The sequence below is a fragment of the Tiliqua scincoides genome, chromosome 14 (genome assembly GCF_035046505.1).
Source record: "Tiliqua scincoides isolate rTilSci1 chromosome 14, rTilSci1.hap2, whole genome shotgun sequence".
Taxonomy (NCBI): Eukaryota; Metazoa; Chordata; class Lepidosauria; order Squamata; family Scincidae; genus Tiliqua; species Tiliqua scincoides.
The window spans coordinates 13,357,257-13,378,280 of NC_089834.1; the positions used below are offsets into that span (position 1 = coordinate 13,357,257).

General features: G+C 49.6%; 2 protein-coding genes across 8 annotated transcripts in view; both read left to right on the plus strand.

Annotated features, from left to right (window-relative positions):
• Window positions 1-65: 65 nt before the first annotated feature.
• On the plus strand, window positions 66-13,845 carry BRAP (BRCA1 associated protein). 2 transcript variants are annotated; one of them, XM_066609854.1, is made up of 12 exons: window positions 66-231; window positions 1,878-2,039; window positions 2,186-2,387; window positions 3,315-3,504; window positions 5,274-5,387; window positions 5,802-5,950; window positions 6,441-6,516; window positions 7,329-7,467; window positions 8,411-8,520; window positions 8,856-8,945; window positions 9,814-9,917; window positions 10,529-13,845. In XM_066609854.1, the coding sequence occupies exons 1-12, from the start codon at window positions 150-152 to the stop codon at window positions 10,878-10,880; spliced, it is 1,770 nt and encodes a 589-aa protein (XP_066465951.1). In that variant the 5' UTR covers window positions 66-149; the 3' UTR covers window positions 10,881-13,845. The 2 variants fall into 2 exon arrangements, with proteins under 2 accessions (XP_066465951.1, XP_066465950.1); XM_066609853.1 differs by lacking the exon at window positions 66-231 and having other exon boundaries at window positions 1,883-2,039.
• A 5,211-nt stretch (window positions 13,846-19,056) lies between these two features.
• ATXN2 (ataxin 2) overlaps window positions 19,057-21,024 on the plus strand; it is a 50,631-nt gene continuing 48,663 nt past the window's right edge. For 5 of the 6 annotated variants that reach the window (XM_066610004.1, XM_066610009.1, XM_066610007.1 and 2 more), the window contains exon 1: window positions 19,057-19,131. The gene's annotated coding sequence lies outside the window, so the exon portion shown is untranslated. The remainder of the gene's footprint in view (window positions 19,132-21,024) is intronic. The other variant, XM_066610006.1, reaches the window with a different exon arrangement.

The following is a 21,024-nucleotide window of genomic DNA, read 5'->3' on the forward strand; positions in this document are numbered from 1 at the left end:
CCGTGCCCCGTGCGTGAGGTCAAGGGTCGGAGGGCAGCGAGGCGGAAGTGGCTCATAATCCGAGGCGGCGTCGAGAGGCCGGTCGTGGCTGCTCCGCCTCCTGCCGCAGCTCGGGCCCCGCCGGCTCGGGAGCCTCCAGGGCGGGCCCTATGAGTGTGTCGCTCGTGGTGCTTCGCCTGGAGCTGGACGAGGCGTCGCCTGTGCTGGGTGGCTTCCCCTTCAGCGCCGCTGGTACGTGGCCGGGGGGGTGGGGCTCGGGCTCGGGCTGGGGCTGCCCGCAGGCCCCCTCTCTCTCCAGGGGGCCTCACAACAGCCCTGCGAGGTGGGCTGGGCCGGGCGAGGTGTGGGGGGAGGCTGGGGCTGCCCGCAGGCCCCTCTTGCTCTCCCCTCCAGGGGTCCTCACAGCAGCCCTGCCAGGCTGACTCACCCTGGTGAGTGGGGAGGCAGGGCCTGGGGCTGCCCACAGGCCCATCTCCCTTTCTATGGGTCCTCACAACAGCCCTGTGAGGTGGGCCCTCCAGGGGTTCTCACAGCAGCCCTGCGAGGGAGGCCAGGCTGACTCACCCTGGTGGGCGAGGGGTGGAGGAGGTAAGGCTGAGGGCTGCCTTCAGGCCCCACTTGCTCACCCTTCCTCCAAGGAGTCCAGGTGGCATCCAGGGGTCCTCCCCTTCTTGGGTCCTCACAACAATCCTGCAAGGGGGCAGGGGGAGCTCAGGGGGTGTACTTAGTTCCTTCCCTCCTTCCTCCCTTAGTTCTTAGTTATTTCCTCCCTCCGCAACAACCTTGTGTGTTAGGCAAGGCCTGGCTGAAGGCCACCCAGAAAGCTTTGTGGCTGAGCAGGGATTTGAACCTGGATCTTCCTGGTCTACGTCCAGCCGCAGCATCGGCAGGTCTTATGGTTTCAGGCACAGCAGGGTCTTTCCCAGCCCTTCTTTGCAGGGAGGGTTTTGTTTCATCCCCAACAAAATCACAACCTTCCCCCCAAAGTTTTCACAGCCATCTGAATCCTGGTTTCCTCTGAATTCCATGTTTCTCCAACTTGGCTCAGACTGAGAAGCCAGAACAGCCGGCTGAGAGATTGAAAAGCCCCTGCTGTACCCACTGCCTTCTTCTCTGCCTGCTTCTCCTGTTGCTCAGCTTAGAACCCAGAAGTAATTGGTGGTGGTGGTGGTGGTTGTGCACAGGGAGAGGGGGGGTGCTGTGGTACTGCAGCCCCCTTAGCAGTCAAAGTTTGACCTCCCTGGTTTAGGTAGTAAATGTTGCTGAATGGTTTTGAGGTGCTGCAGCTATTCTGTAATACTAGGTGTGTGTGATTGGTTTTCTCTGATTAAAATTCAATCTTCTGATTGTCATATGATGTGGTGTAAGTGCATATGGCAACATTAACAACTTTGTAGGGTGGTTAAAAAAAGATGGGGGTGCATACTGTAAACCACTTCATGAACTTTTGTTGAAAAGCAGTATATAAATACTGTTAATAATAATACCACCACCAGAAATAGGGCAAAATGTGTCCTAAAAAGACCATGACCGCTAAATTGATAGCTTAATTCCTGCTGTGTTGTTATCCCAGCAGAGAGAACCTTGGTAACTGTGTTACAGTCGCTGGAGAAGGAAAACAGTGTTGTGGTAATAAACCAGGGAGCATCTGTTTGTTTGGAAACAAAATGACAATTAGTTTGGCTGAAGTAGGTCATCAGGGAGGTGTTGTTCAAATGACAAGTATGTGGAGTGACAGGTGGAAGGAAATGCTCAAGAAGCTTCATAAATTAATAGCATTAATGGCTAACATTTCTGTTGGTCTTGTTTGACTAGAGTAGCTGTGCGTCGGCTTGTGGGTAGCTATTATAACAACATGACTCGCTGTTTCCGCTTAGCCACTGAAATGTCTGATGAAGAAGTCCAGGAGAAATCGCTAGCAACTGCCACGGCCATCTTGGAAGGGAAGGCACCTGTGGAGAGAGCAGCCATCATTCACCAACATATTGGTCGCAGGGAGATGACAGATATGATCATTGAGACTATTAACCCCAATGCAGGTAGTTCCCTAATGCCAGACTGTTCACAAGAGAAGTAAACTTCTCAGATGGTTTCCAGTGGCTTTGCTGGAATGTTCCTTCATACTTTCCCAAGGGGTACATTGCAGGTAGATTCTAACCAGCTTTATTTTTCTATTCTTAAAAAGATGAGGTGAAAGCGGCAATGGAAGACTGCAAAGCTTCTGAGGCTTCCTTGCCTGAGGACCGAAGCAAACACGATAGCCAAAATGGGGGTCTGGGGACAGTACCTGATTCCCCCTCAAAGCAACTTCCGGACCAGATTTCTTTTTTCAGTGGAAACCCGTCTGTGGAAATAGTTCATGGAATCATGCACCTCTACAAGACAAAGTAAGGAAAACCTTTTCCTCTTGAATACCTTCAGGAAGCAGAGTCAGCTTGGGCAGTTATTGTGAAATCTCCTGCCTCCCTTTTCCCTTGGAGGGTATTTAGTTGGAAATCAGGATTTCCACAGAGGGATACTTTTAATCTTACCTGTTTGAGGTGTGGTTATGCCCCAGGTTTAGCTGTTCACTAATGACCTCATTCAACATCTGTGATATTTGATAGTAAACACTTGTTTTGAGTTCCTTAGAGTGTGTGACTTTCAAGTATTCTGCCTTCAGGGAACTGTCAGTTATCTTACCAGCTTAGCTTTTGTGCATCTGTTACGCAACCCTGTTTTTGTTGCAGGGGATTGTGGTTTGTGACCTGTACAACAGAAGTTGAGAAGCAATAATTTAATAATTTTTTTCAGTGGGCTTCATTGTGTAAAATTGTGCCATTTAATTTTTCACTGGAAGGATACGTGTTGCACTGATGTGTACAATTTATAAATGCTTGGTAGAAGTATCTTGATTCCACAGATGACTGAAAAATTCCCTTGATGCTCAAGCATCAAAGAATTACAGGTAGAGTTGGAGCATGGCCTGTACTTGAGTCAGTGCTGTGTGCAGCCTGATTCTGTGTAGATTTGCTTGGAAGCAATTCCCACTGAACGGCTGATACTAACTTGCATAGAAACGCGTATGAGATTGCGTCCATAATGCTGTCGGACAGAGGCCGTCAACACGTGTGTTTATGAATTGTTACATAGCTCTAGTCTAGATGCTGCCATAATCTTACTAAATTGCCTTGGTGACCCAGCCCTGTGTTATAAACATTAGAGAGACGTAGCTGATTACTTTAAGGTGGTTAGTTTTTTCACAGCTGTTAACTCTGTGAAGCGCTATATGTACAAATGACACTATTAATATTTGTCCGATTAATTTTGCACAGCAAGATGACCTCGTTAAAAGAAGATGTTCGGCGCAGCGCCATGTTGTGCATCCTTACGGTCCCTGCCACGATGACAAGTCACGACCTTATGAAGTTTGTGGCTTCTTTTTATGAAGTTATTGAACACATGAAAATCATCCGAGACTCTACCCCGAACCAGTATATGGCGCTGATCAAGTTTAGCTCACAGGTAAAGCTAAGTGACAGCAGAGGCGATCGGCTAAATGCTTGGCTTTGCTTAGTATGTTCTTTTAGACCTCTGAAAAGAGCACTCTAGCCAGATGTTTCTTCTGCCCAGGAGAACTGAAGTAGTTGTGTGACTCCACCATCATCCCTGCTGTGTGTCCCTCCATGCAGTTTAGGGAAAACAGTACTTTGAATGCTGAGTATTAACTGTAGAATGGCAGGGGCACATCCAGCAGGGAAACTGCCAATATTAGTGTTCCTGGAACTGATCCGGAAATTGTGAGGCCAAAATAACTCCTTCGAGGTCTGTGTGGTCATGGTAGCTCATGTGGGAATGCGTTGGCTTAAGCACTTAACGGATTGTGCCATCTGTGGGTTCTTTTTGGGAGCTTGTTGTGAATGGGCTATTAGCTAGAGTAGGGGTGGGAGATTCAGGGTTGTGGGATCTTCTCTGTGTGTGACTGGAACCCAGGATTCGCTAACTGGAGCCAAATAGTAGCTCAGGGAAGAAGACATACACTTTGGTTTGGGGTACATCAGCCCTGGGCTTTGTGTTCAGTACCAGATATGAACCCACCTTGCTCTCAGTGAAAATTTGCATGTCTCTTTCCCCTCCCTGTCCTCCAAGCAGCCTAATCTGGGGTTGGGGTGGGTGGGAACTCTTTTTGTTGCTGTTAAGCCACTGGGAGACAGAAGCTCTTGCTACTCTATAACAAATTGAGGTCTTCTGGTAGATCTTGGACTGATCTCTCCCCACTCCACCCCCACTAGGGTCTTGATCGTAGACTAGGGAGATCAGAGTTCATCCCTGGTTACCCATGGAGTTTACTGAATAACCTTGGGTAGTTCTCATGTACCATCCTCTTGCCTATCCTACTCAACAGAGTTGCTGAGACTATAAAGTGGCGTGTAGAGGCAGAAATGTGTGTGGCCCCCTGAACCCCTTGGGAGAGAAAAACCATAGCTCTTCTCGGAAAGCGTTTCCTTTTTTTGCCAACTCTTCTTCCCGAGAGACGTTCATGGTTTGGTATCAATGGCTGATTGAAACTGTCTGACTTCCTGCTCCAAATGGCCCTTAATTGCAATTACTGGATGCAGCACACACAGTTTCCCATTGCCTGTTTATGATTTAGTTTGCTTATTGACTTGAAGCATCACTGAGAGAGGCTGGGAGAGTGGGGAGCTTGCATGGTGAGGGAGGCAGTGGTCCTGAAAGTCTACTTAAATAAAAGCTGATTCTTATAGGAAACCACAGTGGGCCGTGCGCGAGTGAAACCAGGATTTGACTTGTAGATGCTGCAAGCACACATTTGATTCAGGGGCTTAGAAATTTGGCACACCATTTAACACTTCAGGGCTTTAAAGACGAGCAAACTCCTGGAGAGCAAGTCTACCCATAATGGTGACTGAATGCTCTTTCTGGGTTCAGAAGCCACTCTGGTCAGCATTTGCAGGGCAGCGATGGCAGGAGAGGGGGATTACTTCCTCTCCTGTGTGTGGGCTTCTCAAAAGCATCTGATTGGCCACTGAGAAACTGGATACTAGATGAGACTTTGGCTTGTTTCAGCAGGACTGTACTTGCTTTGTGGTCTTAGAGAGAGCCACTGGCCTAGAAAAAGTGTGTTCTTTATTTGTCTTCTCCCTACTTGCTGCCCTCCAGTGATTCATGACTCTGGGTGCCCTCCAATCTGTCCATGGAAAGGAAGGTTTTTCATAGTGGGAGGCTGTGCTTAATCACAACTGGTCCATCTTTTTTCTTTGGCTTGCCTGTAGGCAGATGCAGATAGTTTCTACATGATGTGCAATGGCCGGCAGTTCAACTCCATTGAAGAGGACGTTTGCCAGCTAGTCTATGTGGAGCGGGCAGAAGTCTTCAAGTCAGAAGATGTAAGTTCTGCAGGCTCTCCTTTGGGGAGCCAAGCACTCTCGCCTTCGTCTCGTAGAGTATGTTTCCGCAGGACTTAAAATGTGTCTTCAAACCTGAACTTGCAGTCACCTGTTTCTTTTCAGGAGGTCTAGACATGACCAGTTAAGCCAGATATTTCAGGCAGGTACTTTGGTTCATTCTTTGTTCTGTTTTGAACCCTTTGGATTGCCTTGGACTGATGACTCCTTAGGTCTCCTCTGCATCCTGTGGTGTTACCAGGAATCAGGGCATTGTTTTTGTTCAACTCTTGAATCAGCAATCAGGTGCTGCAACAAAGGATGGTGGAGCATATTGCAAGTGTCAATGTACAGTGGGTTGCTTGTGTTGTTTAGGATTGTGTGGGTGACTAAGTGCTTGCCCTTCTTCTTGCAAAGGGAGCCAGCCTTCCTGTGATGGACTTGACAGAGCTTCCGAAGTGCACCGTCTGCCTGGAGAGGATGGACGAGTCAGTCAATGGGATCCTCACCACGCTCTGCAACCATAGTTTCCACAGCCAGTGCCTGCAGCGCTGGGAGGACACCACGTAAGAGTGTTGCTTTTCCCTCCGTCCTTGGCAGGAACGTTGTGGGGGTCGCCTTTCACTCAGGCAACTTCATGATCATCCCATTCCCTCTGGTACAGTTTGACAGGTGCCCCCCCAGCTATCAGTATTGGGTTGTTTCACATGATCAATTGAGGGCAGTAGTTTTTGAGAGCCTGTTGCTTGGCAGTTTGTTTTCTTGTGTGAATACTTGTCCGTGATGGGAAGATGTTTGAATTTGGCAAAACCTTACAGTGGTTTGCCTCTCCAGTGTGGATTTTTGCCCTTGGCCCAGATGCTTTTAGCGATGAAAGCAGGTCTTGCAAGAAGAGTCTGCAGGCCAAGTAAAAAGGATACGAGACGTGAGCAGGATGGGTTGCAGTGCCCACGCTCGGCCTAACATTTAGCCATTTTTTGGCATTCCTGTTGGCCAACTTGGTTATGTTCTTGGCCTGGATTGTGACAGCTGCTTTTGCTCTTCTGGACTCTTCAGGTGTCCCGTGTGCAGGTACTGCCAGACGCCGGAGCCCGTTGAGGAGAACAAATGCTTTGAGTGTGGCGTCCAAGAAGTGAGTGGGATGAAGGCACCTTAGCGTGATGATGTGGCTGCGGTTGCTAGCCTTGTATCCCCTCCCTGCCAAGAGATTCCCATCTCCAAATCATTTTCTCCAACTTAACAAACCCTGAACCGTTTGGTGGTCTCACTGAGGGAAGAGCAGGAGTAAGGAAGGACTGGGATATTCACTCTTCTTTTCAAGGGGAGTCAATATTCCTAAACTTGGTGTGAATGTTATCCCTGTGGGGCCTGCTCCCCTCCCACTGTTCCCAGCTTGCCACTACCTACTATTCACAGAAATCTGCCTTCTGCAGGGTTAGACCTCTGTAGACGTCTATATTGTCAGTGCAGGCCGGCACCAGATTCTCCAGGGTGTCTGAGAGAAGAGAGTTTTTCCCAACCATATTGGAAGATGCGGCCAGGGATTGAACCTGGGGCCCTTCTGCTTGCAAATGAGGGCTCAGCCGTGGCCTTTCCTCATTGTGCATGCCTCTCCTGAAACTATTAGCATGTACTTGTTTTCCAAAAAGAGAACTGGATGAGGTCTCCAGTGCTTTAAAATCAATACAAAACCACAATATCAAAACATTAAACCAACCAGAGGAGTGCAATGAAAATTGGGCAGAAGGCACACCAGATGTGTGCCTAAACAGAATGGTCTTTAAATGGCACAGGACACCAGCAGTGGTGACCGATCTCCAGTGGCAGGGAGTTCCACCTTCTCAGTGCAGTTGAGAATACCCTTGTGCCCATAAACTGCACCATCTCTTTTCTTGCCTGCTCTGTCGTCAAAGTGTCTCTCCTTCCCACCCTTCTGTTGCACAGAACCTTTGGATATGTCTCATATGCGGGCACATTGGATGTGGGCGTTACGTGAGCCGGCACGCCTACAAGCACTTTGAGGAGACCCAGCACACCTACGCCATGCAGCTGACCAATCACAGAGTGTGGGACTATGCTGGAGGTATTATATTTTCCTTGTGCTGCTTGCAGAAGAGCCGCAGTTAGTTCTAGCAGAGCTTGGCCCCAGAGCTTGCATCCGTGTGTCTAGTAGCTGCTAAGAGATCTGACTAAAAGATAGTCTCCTATTAATGTGCTTTTGAACTTGTGTTATTTCCTGTCCTTGGGATATCTTCAACACCCTACGGCTAACCTAAGCAGTGGGTGTATGTTGCTGAACCGGGCTGACCACAGTAGTGTTGACCAGGAAGATGGAGCAACTCATCCACACAAGGAAACACAACTGAGCAGCACTGTGGCACTCACAGTTTTCTCTCACTGCTGCTTGTGTAATTGTCCCATGAGGGCAGGGCGGCGAGTACAGGATCTGGTTCTCTCCTGTGAGAGGAGGAGTGGGGCTGGTTGGCTGTGTACGCCTCCCAGGGGCTCAGCAGTATGAGTGGTTTTTTATTAAAGATTTGCAGTCTGCCTTTTGGACTAATGATCTTTAGAGTTCCAGTGCTTTAAAACAGCACCAGAGTCAGCGGCCCTTGTTTTGGCTGTCTTGTCTTCATTCGGTCAAGGTTGGTTCATCTCACTCAGTATTGTGGGCACTGATTGCAGAGATTTTCCAAGGCTGAAAGAGGAATTCCTCTGCCCTCCCTGAAAATGCTGCCAGCGACTGAACCTGGGATCCTCTGTATACAAAGCGAGTGTCCCACCTCTTTGCTACAGGCCCTGGTCCTTCTCCTCACTTCTGCAGTTTTCATCCTCCCAGTCCTGGTGCCACGTGTTGGGCCAGGCTGACAAGAACCAACCGCCCCTCCTGGGGGAGGATAGTCATGCTGGTTCCCCCCCCCATATCTTGGTGGAGCCCTTTTTGCTCTGCCTGCCTCTGAACGCTGAGTGCGCTTCTCTGTCCAAACAGCACTTGCACAGGGCAGTCTGCAGCTTGTGTTCTTCCCTAGATAATTACGTCCACCGACTTGTGGCCAGCAAGACGGATGGGAAGCTGGTTCAGTACGAGTGCGAGGGGGACATGTGTCAGGAGGAGAAGATTGATGCCTTGCAGCTAGAGGTATGGCCGCTGCTTGCCCAAGTCTCTTGACTGCTCTGACTGCTTCTGATGATCTTAGTCTTTTATTCAGGGATAATTCTTGCCCAACCTGAAGTGGGCTGTGTGTGGGGGGGCAATAATTGGGCATTGATCCCAATGAATGAGCTGAGAGGATTTGAACTGACCAGGCTTCTAGACTCCCTGTTCCCTAGTAAGCAGGTCATGAGTGACTTCGGGCTGATCTGCTGAACAGTATTTATATACCACTTTTCAACTAAAAGTTTACAAAGCGGTTTACAGAGAAAAATCAAATAACGACTACTTTGTTCTGTTTCTTTTCTCCATGCCGGGTGCAGTATTCATACCTACTAACCAGTCAGCTGGAATCCCAGCGCATCTACTGGGAGAACAAGATAGTCCGGATAGAGAAGGATACAGCTGAAGAGGTGAGCAGGGTCAAGAATGTTATGTCTGTTTGAAGGATGGGGTGGCAGGTTGAAAGAGGAAGAGGAGGAAAGCCTCTCTTCAGAGTACCTGGGGATGGACAGACGCAGGCCTCTCTCCAAAACTAAACACAAAACAGTTTCGTTACCTGGGTGCAGATTTATTGGGTGGGCAGAAATGTGCATGATTTCTTCAGTGGTGTTTGAGTGAAAATCCCATATATCTCTTTCGTACTGTTCTGTTTTTATGAAGTAAAGCACACACACAGAGCCTTTCCTCCTAGGACACCTGCTTTCTTTGCAGACGGTCCCCAGCAGCGTTTCAGACCTGCCTGGCAAAGGCCCTTCTCTGCTTCAAGCCCTGGGGAACAGCTGCCAGTCTTGAGCAAGGAGGCTTCAGAGGAGAAGGCAGCTGCCTGTGTTCAATCCCATTGATGGTTTTAATTGCCCTTTCCTGCCAGTGTGTGATCCCCCCCCCCCCACTTTAAGCTCTCTGAGCTGTGTGGAAATGGGCAAGAGACACTCCTGCTTCCCATTGGATACCCAGGGCCAGACCCTTCTGGGGAGGAAGCAAAGTTGCTTGCATAAGCCCTGCTCCTTCTGGAGGAGGAAGCCAAGGCCTGTTAAGGTGATGTGTTTGCTTTGTGTGTCACTGAAAATGTAGCTCAATAGAATAGGGTCATGTGATACCCATGGCTTACTGTAGCAGCCCCCCACCCCCATCCTGTGCACATTTTTTTTGAATCATGAGCAGTAGTTTCCAATCTCCAGGGGGTGGTCAAAGTGCAGGAGTGACTCCAGAAAGACTTTTATAATGAGAACCCACATTTGGACTTTGACTTGCCTGAAGCTTCTGCTTTCTTCTAAACAGATTAACAACATGAAGAGTAAATTCAAGGAAACAATTGAGAAATGCGACTCCCTTGAACACAGAATGAATGACTTGCTCAAGGAAAAGCAGTCCATTGAGAGAAAGTATGTATGTTCTCATGGCTCCTTCTAAAGGCAGTCACCTACCAATATATGTGTTCACTGGGTTCCATACATCACCTTTCTGACAACATCCTCGCAGTCTAGAATAATGGCTTGCAATGTAAGAGAGACAAAAGGGAAGGGACAGATCTTGGGGTCAAGTGGGAGTGGATCCCAGCTGGGTTGATGGGGGCTTTGCTGTCTAGCCTCTCCCACTGAGGAGGAATTTGGGTGAATGAGAGTGGAATTTGATGCAAGCGTTCTCACCTGGGATCACCAACTGGGTCACCTTTTGGTTCATCAAACAAAAGGTGCAGAATGTGTTCTCTCCACTTACCTGTTTTTTACCTTCAGTGGCAGGACTATGTGCCTGCTGTGTCATACTAATTGAAATTCTGCATCCTGTTCGGTTCAAATTCCAGTGCCAAGGAAAGCTGCATCCTGTTTAAAATCACGCAAATGTGTACAACTTCCCTCCTGAAATGTTTGCCATTTGCATAATTCTGGCTTCCATTAGTTATGAAGAGGGAGAAGGGCATCCTTGAAAGGAGACAGACAGGTCTACACATCTAAGATGGAATGAACTTTCTCCTGATGGTCTCTTGGTCTTCCAGATGTGGCCAGCTAAACACGAAGGTGTCCAAGCTGACAACAGAGCTGAAGGAGGAGCAGGAAATGAACAAGTGTTTGCGAGCCAACCAGATCGTACTCCAGAACAAGCTGAAGGACGAAGAGAAATTGCTGAAGGAGACATGTGAACAGAAGGACATGCAGATCTCAGAAATCCAGGAGCAGCTGCGCGATGTCATGTTCTACCTGGAGACGCAGCAGAAGATCAACCACCTCCCTGCCGAGACCAGGCAGGAGATCCAGGAGGGACAGATCAATATTCCCATGGCGTCAGCGGGCTCATCAGGGGTTACAGGGAAGTCTTCCCGGAAGGGGAGGGGCAAGAGGGGCAAGTGAGGAACCAGGTGGATGGGATCAATCTTATCGGAAGTGGTAGCACAGGGGTGGCCAGAGGCAGAATGAGTGTTGCCTGTGAGGCGAAATGGGCACAAGAGTCTGCGAAGGATCAATGATCCGTCTCCAGAGCCTTTCCTCCCCCAGTGCACTGGCTGTCGGCAAACAGCAGCCCTTAAGATTCTTTCTCTGCACTAGCTAGCTACTCTTAGGCAGTATGTAGTGACTCCGCTCTGGCTGTCTAACCTTATTTAATCTCCCCTTTCTGCTGCATTCCCGAGAACACTGTGCTTGGTTTTAGATGTTTGCTTGAAATCCTCTTTTGAAAGAGCAAAAAACCAAAATGATGATGAAGCCTTAGATTTATTTAAGGGGGAGCGGGAAGGGACGCTGCAGCATGTGTCTCCTGTCATAAGCCGGGGGTAGAAACGAAAGCCCAGGTTGTCCTTAACCATCTCAAAGCACTTGGTTCAAAGTGAGCACAGGCAGACTCCTTCTGGTAGTCGTGTTTTGGGAGATGGAAAAACGGGGCCAAACAGATGCAGCCATGACCGAATATATGCGTGGCTATTGCAAGCCCATAGTGAAGGCAGTGCCCAGCTTGGATGTGTCTTCGACAATGCTCGTTAGTGTTACAGAAAGCCTCATGCAAAAGAGAAGTGTGGCCAGACAGTTTTACGGCTGGGGCACCACTAGCTGGCTGCGTTTGAGCTCTTAGCACCATCAGTAGGTGTAAAATCTGCATCTCCCTTAGATTGGTGGCAAGTCCTTTGCTCTAGGCGTGTTCCAAGGCTGTGAAACATGCCCATAGGACAGACACAGTAGATCTGAGGCATGAGTTGCTGAAGAACATTAGCTGGATGTGCTGGGGCTAACAGGAAAGTGAGACAGATGTTTGGAAAGGGCTTTTTCTGTGAAACTTGCAGGCATCTCAAAAGCCAAGAAGCAACACAGCCATTTGCAGCAGAGCTCCCTGCTCTACAGGCATCCCATAAGGTTTGTTGTGTTGGTAGCTTTCTCTGAAAATACAGATTTAGTATGCTAGCTGTCTGGCTTTAGTCAAAATGCCCAACTCTGTGCTGTGGTTGGAGCAGCAGCCATGCCTAGAGAATTTGTTGCTTCCTGCCCCCATCAGGCCAGTTCTGCTGGGGTGGGGGTGGGGGTTGTTCTGCATTACATGTAAACACATGTAACCAAACCCTGTCAGTCCTCCTCTCCCCTTCATAGGCTATCTTGGGCAAGGCAGGTTGGAGAAGAGATTCAGCAGGAAAGGCTGCCAGTTCCTTTCCCTACATGCCAGTTCGCCACCTCATAACTTCCACGCTTTCCTGTGATACTTTTTCCCGTTGGTGGTTTAAATATGCATGTGGAAGCCTGCAAGAGGAAGGGAGAGGGTTAACTCCCCTCTGCTTCTCTACTCCAACTTGCCCAGATCCAGAGTGATGTTTACTGGAGACACAAAGGAAATTAGGGCTGTCAGGAGTCAGTTCTGTGTTTGTCTGCAAGATCTAGTCTAGCCCACGACAGAACTTTCAGCCGGCTGTCAGGTAAAAGCCAATCGAGAGTGAAAGATAACGACTGCCCAAAGCAGGCTCTCAAGGAGGGGAGACCAGGGGGAGGTGGGGACTGGATCAGCTCCTTAATGTATGTATTTTAGACACACACTGTCTCTTCGACTTCCAACTTGAACTCGACTTGATTTAGAATGCCCTAGTTTGTGTGGCAGTTGTCAGTGCGACGCTGGTTACATCAAGAGCAAGGCCTTGGGGTCAGTGATATCCAACTCCTCTTTTTTTTGTTTCAGTCAGCAGCTGAACCGTGTGAAAATTGTAGCAAAAAATCACAATGCGACTAGCTTGGATTCTTCTGGCTTCCACTTGCTTCAGGCAAGTAAGCTCAGGCTTTTGCTTGTTTGAAAAGGGAAAATGTGCATTTTTGCTGTTCTCTTAGCACAGGCTTGTCCAGCTCGCTGGATGCAAGTCAGCGCAGGCTGCTGACCCAGGTGTCATCACACTGGCTGCACAAAGCCCGGGGGGCCTTGAATGCGACAGGATTGTCTTAGCACTCCAAACTCACTAGAAGCCAGCACACTCACTTTTCTAAGCACTCTGCTTTTTGTTTGTTCAAACTCCGAGGTGGAAATGTACCTTAAAACACTTTGGGGGAGGGGGGGTCTCTTGTTGCAGTCTCTCAGAAGCAAAAGGGTCAGTGTGGTCTCTCCTATAGCAACTCTATTTTGGTTATCTTTTTTTAAAATCCTATTTTTGCAACGGTTAGTGGCGTTGCTTGATAGATACCGTGCACCCTCCTGGATTTCCTCTCCTACCTGTCTCTCTGCGTCTCCTCTGCTCATCCGTCTTCTGGGCAGAATAAGCGACTGTACCATCCTGGGGTGTTAGTGCAAACACAATGGGAAGCTTTTTATTGGAGGGGAGGAGGTGCCTGTGGGGGGGAGGGAACAGGCCGCAGTTACAAACTACTTAATCCACAGAGGCCTCGATGAAAGTGTGCAAAAAGGAATTGGAGAGCACCAGGCATAATTGTTTCTAAGGTGCATTTTTTGTAGGGAGTCTGTTAACAAGCCACTACTATGAGATGTGCGCTCAGGCATTGCCTCAAGCTGAAGGGCTTGTTCTCGCACTACACTAGCGACAAGATCAAGCGGTTTCCCGTGAAGCTTTGCGTTTCTTCTGAAAAGTTGACACATCGTGCTTTGGATTATGGTCCAAAGCCTTTTAGAGACCAAGGGAGTTGCTTGTGGTTGTGAGAGGCGTCACTCCTGTGCGCTGCATGGATGCTGTTAAATCTGCCAAGTACTTGCCCAGCGGAGAGTTGTATATCTTATTTATTTAGAGGGTAAGCTGGAATTTGGCTCATGCTGGCAGCATCTGTATGTTTTCTTTTTAAGTGAACTCTGCTGTAACATCTGCAACAAGATCACATTAAACTGGATAAAGTCTGCACAATGTCCTTTGTGTGCAATGTTTTTTTCTTAAATGTTGGGTGTAGCAATGCAGGGGGAGCTGCAGGGCGGTGGCAAGCTTATGGCCAGAGAGGTGTAGCATGCCCAGCGTGAGAATTCTGACAGCTGGAGCTCTGTGTACCAGAGGACGGTGATCCAGTTAGCCTGTAGAACTACTACAGAACAGAAAATACAAATTGGCTGGAATTGGATCTCTGTCTCTCTGACCATATGGCCTGTTTGGGAAACAGGAAGATGAAGAAATCCTGCTGCTAATGGGGGGAAATTGAGTTGTATAATAGACCTGATAGTTTGCTTGTAACTACAAAGCCAGCTTTACCTACAGAAGTACCATATAAAGTTGTACATGTTAATAAATTGACCAGAGGCACACACAAGGAGGTTCCCAGCCTGGTCCTGGTTTTGCTTATACATTCTCTCCCCACACTGCCCTGGACTTTATCTTGGCTCTGCTTAGTAGGCAAAAAATACAAGCCACTGTAGAGGTGGCTTTTTTTCCGAATCTCACTTTAACTGCCTAGTTTTCCTTTCTGAGAAAAGCTCAAAACAGTTACAAAAAAAGGTCATTGATATTACTGTATTGGTTACAATTCTTTTGTTTAAATTGTAGAAGTTGGTTCCCCCTTAGATAAAAAAGCAGCATTTAAATAAAAATAGCAGTTCACATTTAAGAACTGTCTGCACCTGTATCCCCTCCCCAAATATCCAAGGACTAAGCCAGCACCTGTAAAATCACTAGCAGCTGAATAACTATCTGTGAAACACAACAGTACTGAAATGAGGATAGTGCCCCTTGGCAAAAGTTAATTTCTAAGATGTTCAGAGTCAAAGCAGTGCACAGCCTTTTGAATTCAAGAGGATTCAAATTTCCAGCTTGGCTGTTGAGCCAGAAATAACAAACAGGGTGTTTCTGTTGTGATGAGAAGATTGCCGTGTGCAGTATGGTCTTATCCTTGCTATTACAAATTCTGATCACGGTGGTGTTTTAGCAGGTCCTAACCAAAGGTATTGCGATACTGCTGCTGTTTGGACTGATTCTCCCTAACATTTTTCCCCCTGATTCATAAAGACTCTTTCCATGTGATGTGCTTGGGGGTGGGGAGGGAAAAATACATGCACACAATGACAGCCAAAGAGAGCGCAGTACAAAGAATACATTGAAATGGAAGAGGCCTGTGCAACAACTGTACAATCCTTTGTAGAGAGGGCATCAGCAAGGGAGTGAGGTTCGGAGAATAGCTGTCGAGCAGAGACTGCACAACCTGGGTCGGATGAAGCGGGGGGAGGGGAGGAGGGAGTCAGCAAACTGATACCCCAACCTCTCAACCTGCACGGTGGCTCCCAGTGACCAGAACTATTGGAACAAGTGATGGATGGAAGGAGGTCCCCCTTGGAAGGTTCCAGAGGACTGGTTTGACGCTCCGCATTAGAAATAAGCATTGTACATTGAAGTGAAAATGGCTTGCAATGTTTAAAACGGGCTAGAAACCCACAAAATGAGCCCGGTGTGGACCACAAACCACAGCAAATATTCAGTCTTTTACTTTTGTGCGTGGATGCCCTGCTCTTTGGCCAAGACTGGCTCCCACAGCAGCTTATAATTAACTAACTGCTGGAAGATCTGATACAGGCAAAGGGGTGTGGGTGCTGTGCAGTTGGGTTTGTCTCTTGCTATTCCAGCTTTGTGACAGTTTTTCTTGTGGGCTGAGCAGCCCTTGCTCTGGCCTGCCTTCTGCATTCCTCCTGTGCATTTTTAACAAAAATTAATAGCCAAAGTCACCAACAGTAGTCTGGCTGATGGCAGAGAAACATACAGCACTGTTTCTATACCATGAAAGAAACTTCCCAGCAGAACTGCAGCAGCTGTTCACCCTCGTTGAACAAGGAGAAGCCGGTGTAAACAACTGCTGGAGCTGAGGGTGGCTGGAGTACCTTAGATATTCATCCAGCTCCCAAGCTAGTGGGCCCAATTGTGTCTTACAAGGGCATCCTTTTCAGAAGTTGATCCAGGCAAAACCAAACCTGGACACACCAATGACAGTCCTTGAGAAGGAAACAGGACCTGTTAAGATATGCTAGTGAAAAACAAGTAAAATGGCATAATCGCCCCATAGGCTGAAATAATGGATGGCGAAAATCTGGAGGCAGGCTGAAACTGCAGAGCTTTGCTACATACATACACCACAAAGAGATGGTCAGCAACAAAGAGAAACAAAAGGACCTTAATGAACATAAAATATAATTTGTATAATACCACTGTGTTTTCTTTTTTTGTTAATGTTTAATAAATAGAAACCTACTTGTATTACAAGAGAGGGGAAAAAATGTCCTCATGTCAAACTTTTTAGTAATAAAAGCTGCACCAGGATACAAGCAGCAGGCAACAGTGGTATGTGGGGTGCAACTGAGTATTCCTGAAGTGTGCCAAACAGTTCCCTAAACTGCTTTACCAATATTTATAACTACTATGGTGAATTTCTGCCTCAGAGACTAAATGTCACAGCAATGCTGACTGAATTCTGTACCTGAAAGAACGCTGTAAGCTGGCTTGAGTCTTGCACTTGGGTAATTGTACATGCCACAGAACTTTCTGGATCTTTTCCAGGTTGCGCTGAGTTGCATCCCTCACAGGCCTTGAGACTTAAATGATACAGGTTCTTTGTGGCAGGGTGACATCATGCACAAGAAATGTCAAAACAAGACAGTGTAGGAAGAACCCTACCTAGCACTAAACTAATTTTGCTCAAAGCACTGACCAGCCAGCCTGATCAAGAGCTTAATTGCTTAGCAGCGTCCCTTGTTTAATGGCTGGTTCTTCCATGCTGATAGTCTTGCAGTAATCTTAGATGCTTTTAAAAGTAGCTTTCCAACCTGTAGAAGTTCTGCCTGCCTTGGTTAGCGAGGGGGGGGGTTTGGCTAACCATGGTTTATGATTGAAATGGGTCACACTATCAAGGATCAAATCAAATCACCTTTAAACATAACTCCTCCTGATTTTGTGTTAACAAAACACAACTTTTTAATCAGTAGAAAGCTTTTTCTGGGAGGTAAATAGCTGCAGCCTCAATCCAGGCATGTGAAATCTCACTGAGTTTAGCTGGGCTGACTCCCTAATATACAGGTTTAATACTACAGTGGGGTCCTGTGTACTTTTAAGGCCCAGGTGGGCGCACACTGCAGCTTCATTCATAAAGATGTAATTGACGAAGCTGACAACACCAGGCAAACCAGGAGCAGACAAGGACCTGGGATCACAGAGCTGAGTTGATTTGTAATTCGAGAGTGATATAATTTTATTTGAAAAATCCTGGAAGGTCACATCATGAAGACACCTACTGAGTGGGGATGTGTGTCTGCCTCCCATACCGCTGGAACGGCTTGCATTTGGGGCTGGGGGTTTTTGTTTTGGTTCTCAGAGTCGCAGAGGAAGTAGGCAAGGCTGTGATTCGCAAACCATTTCCTGCGGCGTATGTGGTGGTGGCTGGATTGCCACATCAATGTTTTCCCTTTTCAAAATGTAAAAGGGGGAACACTTTGGTGTGTTGTGTATTTGCTGCTTCTGGTGTTTGTGGCATTTCTGTCCAGCTTGTGAGCCCCTTTCAATCTGTTGGGGGGCAGGTGGGCAGTGAAGCCCACCTTTATAGTAATGTTGTTTAAAAAGTGGGGAGTGTTAAGCACCAGTACCTGCGTTCGTTTGCTCATATGACTATCCCTTCTTTGGCAATCTTCACCATTGTTCTTGGACTGTACATTCCTTGGGGGGAGAGGACTGCTGTTGCCACCTTTGGTGCATGCCATGCTGCCTCTGCCATGAATGGTGATTGTCCTTCCAAAAGAAGAATTAAGAATTTAAAAATCCGGGCAGATGAAACCAGCCAGAAGATGACTACGCTTTCCCCTGAAGCCTTCCTTCTCCGCCCTTACTACTCAATGCAGCCCAGCTCTAGGTGGAGCTGGCAGGCTTCAGGTGGTGTTGCCACCCCTCCAGAAGACAGCTGTGCAGGTGCACTCCCCTCCTCCTGCTCTTCTTCCTTGAAACAGCAGCTGACTGAGCTTCATGACTCGCACCCACCCCACAAACGATGAGGCAGAGCTACAGAGGTGGATGGAAAACTTGGCAACCTGTGCCTAGCGTTGAAGGGCGGTATGGTCTTTAAAGAATGGGGGTTAAGCCCCTGCTTTTCACCCAGAAAATTTTACCCTCAAGTGCTGGTAGAGCTGAGAAAAATTCCTGTCTGAAGCCCTGCAGAGTCCTGGCCTGTTGGTGATACTGACCTGCAGGGGTTCAGGGACTCCCTTTGCACAACTTGGGGGGTGGAAACGAGCTGTTCCCTCTGCACGTGCTCAGAGGCACTGTTGTGGGGGGAGGCAAAGAGGCAGTTACTCTGGTGGGGGTCAGGGGCACTCACTGCACAACTTGGGGGTGGGGGGGGTGGAATGAGCTGTTCCCTCTTCACCTGCTCAGAGGCACAGTTGTGGGGGGAGGCTCAGAGACAGTGCTGCTGTGTGGTTCAGGGGGGGAGGCAGCCACTCTGCATGTGCTCAGAGGCACTCGGTGCCCAAGGAAAGGAGTGGGTCCCTCTGTATGTGGTCAGATGCCCCCCTGGGCAGTGGGGGGGGGAGGAGTGGTCCCTCTGCACGTGCCCAGAGGCCCCCTTGTGCAGCGAGCGGGGGGGGGGAGGAGTGGCGCTCTGCACGTGCCCAGAGGCCCCCTTGTGCAGTGAGTAAGGGGGGGAGGGAAAGGAGGGGCCCTCTGCATGTGCCCAGAGGCCCCCTTGTGCAGTGAGTAAGGGGGGGAGGGAAAGGAGGGGCCCTCTGCACGTGCCCAGAGGCCCCCTTGTGCAGCGAGCGGGGGGGAGGAGCGGCGCTCTGCACGTGCCCAGAGACCCCCTTGTGCAGTGAGTGAGGGGGAGGGAAAGGAGGGGCCCCCTGCACGTGCCCAGAGGCCCCCTTGTGCAACGAGCGGGGGGGGGAGCGGCGCTCTGCACGTGCCCAGAGGCCCCCTGGCGAGGCGGGCGAGGCCTGGCTGGGCCGGGCTGCTCCTCCCGCCGCCGAGGAGGAGGCGGCGACGCGGCTGAGGGCGCCGAGCGAGCGGGCCGGGAGCGCGCCGGCCGCGAGCAGCGAGAGCTCCGCCATGTCCCTGCGGCCCCCGTCCTCGGCGCCCCCCTCGCCGCCGCAGCCCCCGTCCCCGCCGCCCGCCGCCCGCAGGGCCCCCGCCGCGCCCCCGCCGCCCGCAGCCGCCTCCGGAGGCCCCCGGCAGGGCCTGGGCAGGTGGGTCTGCTCTGGCGCCGCCCCACCGCCGAGGGGGCTCTGAGGCCCTGCCCGGGCCGGGGGGAGGCGCCCGCCCTGGGCCCGGGGCGCTCTGAGGCCCCCCGCACGCTGCCGAGGGGGTCTCCGGGGCCCCCAGACACAGCGCCAAGGGGGAGCTCTGGGGCTCGTGCCCCTGGCCTGGGGGGCTGCCTAGGGCCCCCCCCACACCTGAGGCCCACTGCCAACTGCCCTGGGCTGCCTGGGGCCCCCCCCGACAGTGCCAAGGGGGGAGGGGGGCTCTGAGGCTCGTGCCCTTGGCCTGGGGGGCTGCCCCCCACACCTGAGGGGGTCCTGAGGTCGCCCTGCCCTGCCAGGCCTCCCTGCTCAGGGGCCAGCCCCAGTGGGCACCCAGGGGGCAGACCCCCTGTAGCCTCCTTAGGAGGGAGGGGGCAGGGGTCCTTCTGGACCCCACCCCCATCATGATGATGAAGGACACCATCATTTGCTGCCTTTGATTAAGCAGGTGTGTTGTGGCCATTAAGCACTTTATTAAGTATTAATAGCTGCTGGATATAATACTTAATGAAATACTTGGCCCTTTTCTGCCCAGTCCACAGCTGCGCGCATTTGATCCCTGTTGTGTCTACGCAATGCTGGGCAGAAAGAACCACACAACATCTGCTTAATAACAGTGTCAGTCATCATCATTAGGGTGGGGTCCTGAAGGACCCCTGCACCCCCCCCATTCCTTCTAAAGAGGCGCCAGGCAGGACCCTGCAGCTCGCTCCCCCTCCTGGGTGCGCAACTCCTACTGAATCAATACACAAAATACTTAATAGCTACTTAATAAAATACTCAAGGGTTTTGTGTATTGATTAAGTAGGTGTTGAGTGGCTTCTGGTCAATGAAGTTGGGGGGCGTCACGTATTTTGGGGGTTGTCAATGCACTTTTAAGCCGCCCTTCTCCCATAGGGAGCTAAGGCCAGTACGTCTGTGGGCAAGTGCGCACCTAGGAGGGCAGCTGTAGGAGGGGCAGGGTCTTGCCTGGTGCTTCTTCAGAAGGAAGGGGGCAGAGGTCTTTCAGGACCCCCCCTTAATAATAATAATAATAATAATAATAATAGTGGTGGTGGTGGTGATGATGATGATGATTCATGACACTATGTGTTGCTTCTGTTTAGTAGGTGTTGTGTGTCTGCTGTTCGGTGAAGTTGGGGGGCATCATTTGCTGTTGGGGGGGTGTTTGACATTTTGGAGATTGTTGTTGCATCTGGTAATAGTATTAATTAATAGTATTAATTGCATTTTTAAGGCATTTTTCTCTCATAAGGCCAAAATACATCTATGGGCAAGTATCTGAGATTTGGGGCTGTGGACATGGGAGGAAAGTCTGTGGTGATGATGATGATGGTGAATAATACTATGTGTTGCTTTTTATTAAGTAGTTGTTGTGTGGCTGCTGTTCAGTGAAGTTGTGGGGCATTGCTTGCTGTTGGGGGAGGGGTGTTGGGGGCGCTTGGTAATACATTGCATTTTTTAAGCCCCTCTTCTCCCATAAGGCCAAACTACATCTAGGGGCAAGTGCCTGAGATTGGGGGCTGTGGAACTAGGGGAAGAAAATCTGGGAGGAATGACTGATTACAGGGCTGGAGTACCCCCCCCTTGTCTAGTATCTAGAGTTATCTAGAAGTATCTAGTCCCCTTCCATGCAGATGCCTGATCTTGTCTCATCTCAGAAGCGAAGCAGGGTCAGGCCTGGTTAATACTTGGATGGGAGACAGCTTGGGAATACCTGGTGCTGTAGGCTTATACCATAGTCTTTCCAGACTGAAGGTTGCCAACCAAGTACCCCCCTTATGAGGAAAGGCTGCAGTGTTTGGGGCTCTTCAGTCTAGAAAAAAGGCGCTTGAGGGG

What these genes read in the sequence shown, in the direction of transcription:
- BRAP (XM_066609854.1), top strand. Translation starts at nt 150, where the DNA reads ATGAGTGTGTCGCTCGTGGTGCTTCGCCTGGAGCTGGACGAGGCGTCG. An exon ending in CAGCGCTGGGAGGACACCAC is followed by an intron (nt 5,951 to 6,440) that starts GTAAGAGTGTTG and finishes TGGACTCTTCAG; the next exon opens with GTGTCCCGTGTGCAGGTACT. An exon ending in AGTGTGGGACTATGCTGGAG is followed by an intron (nt 7,468 to 8,410) that starts GTATTATATTTT and finishes GTTCTTCCCTAG; the next exon opens with ATAATTACGTCCACCGACTT.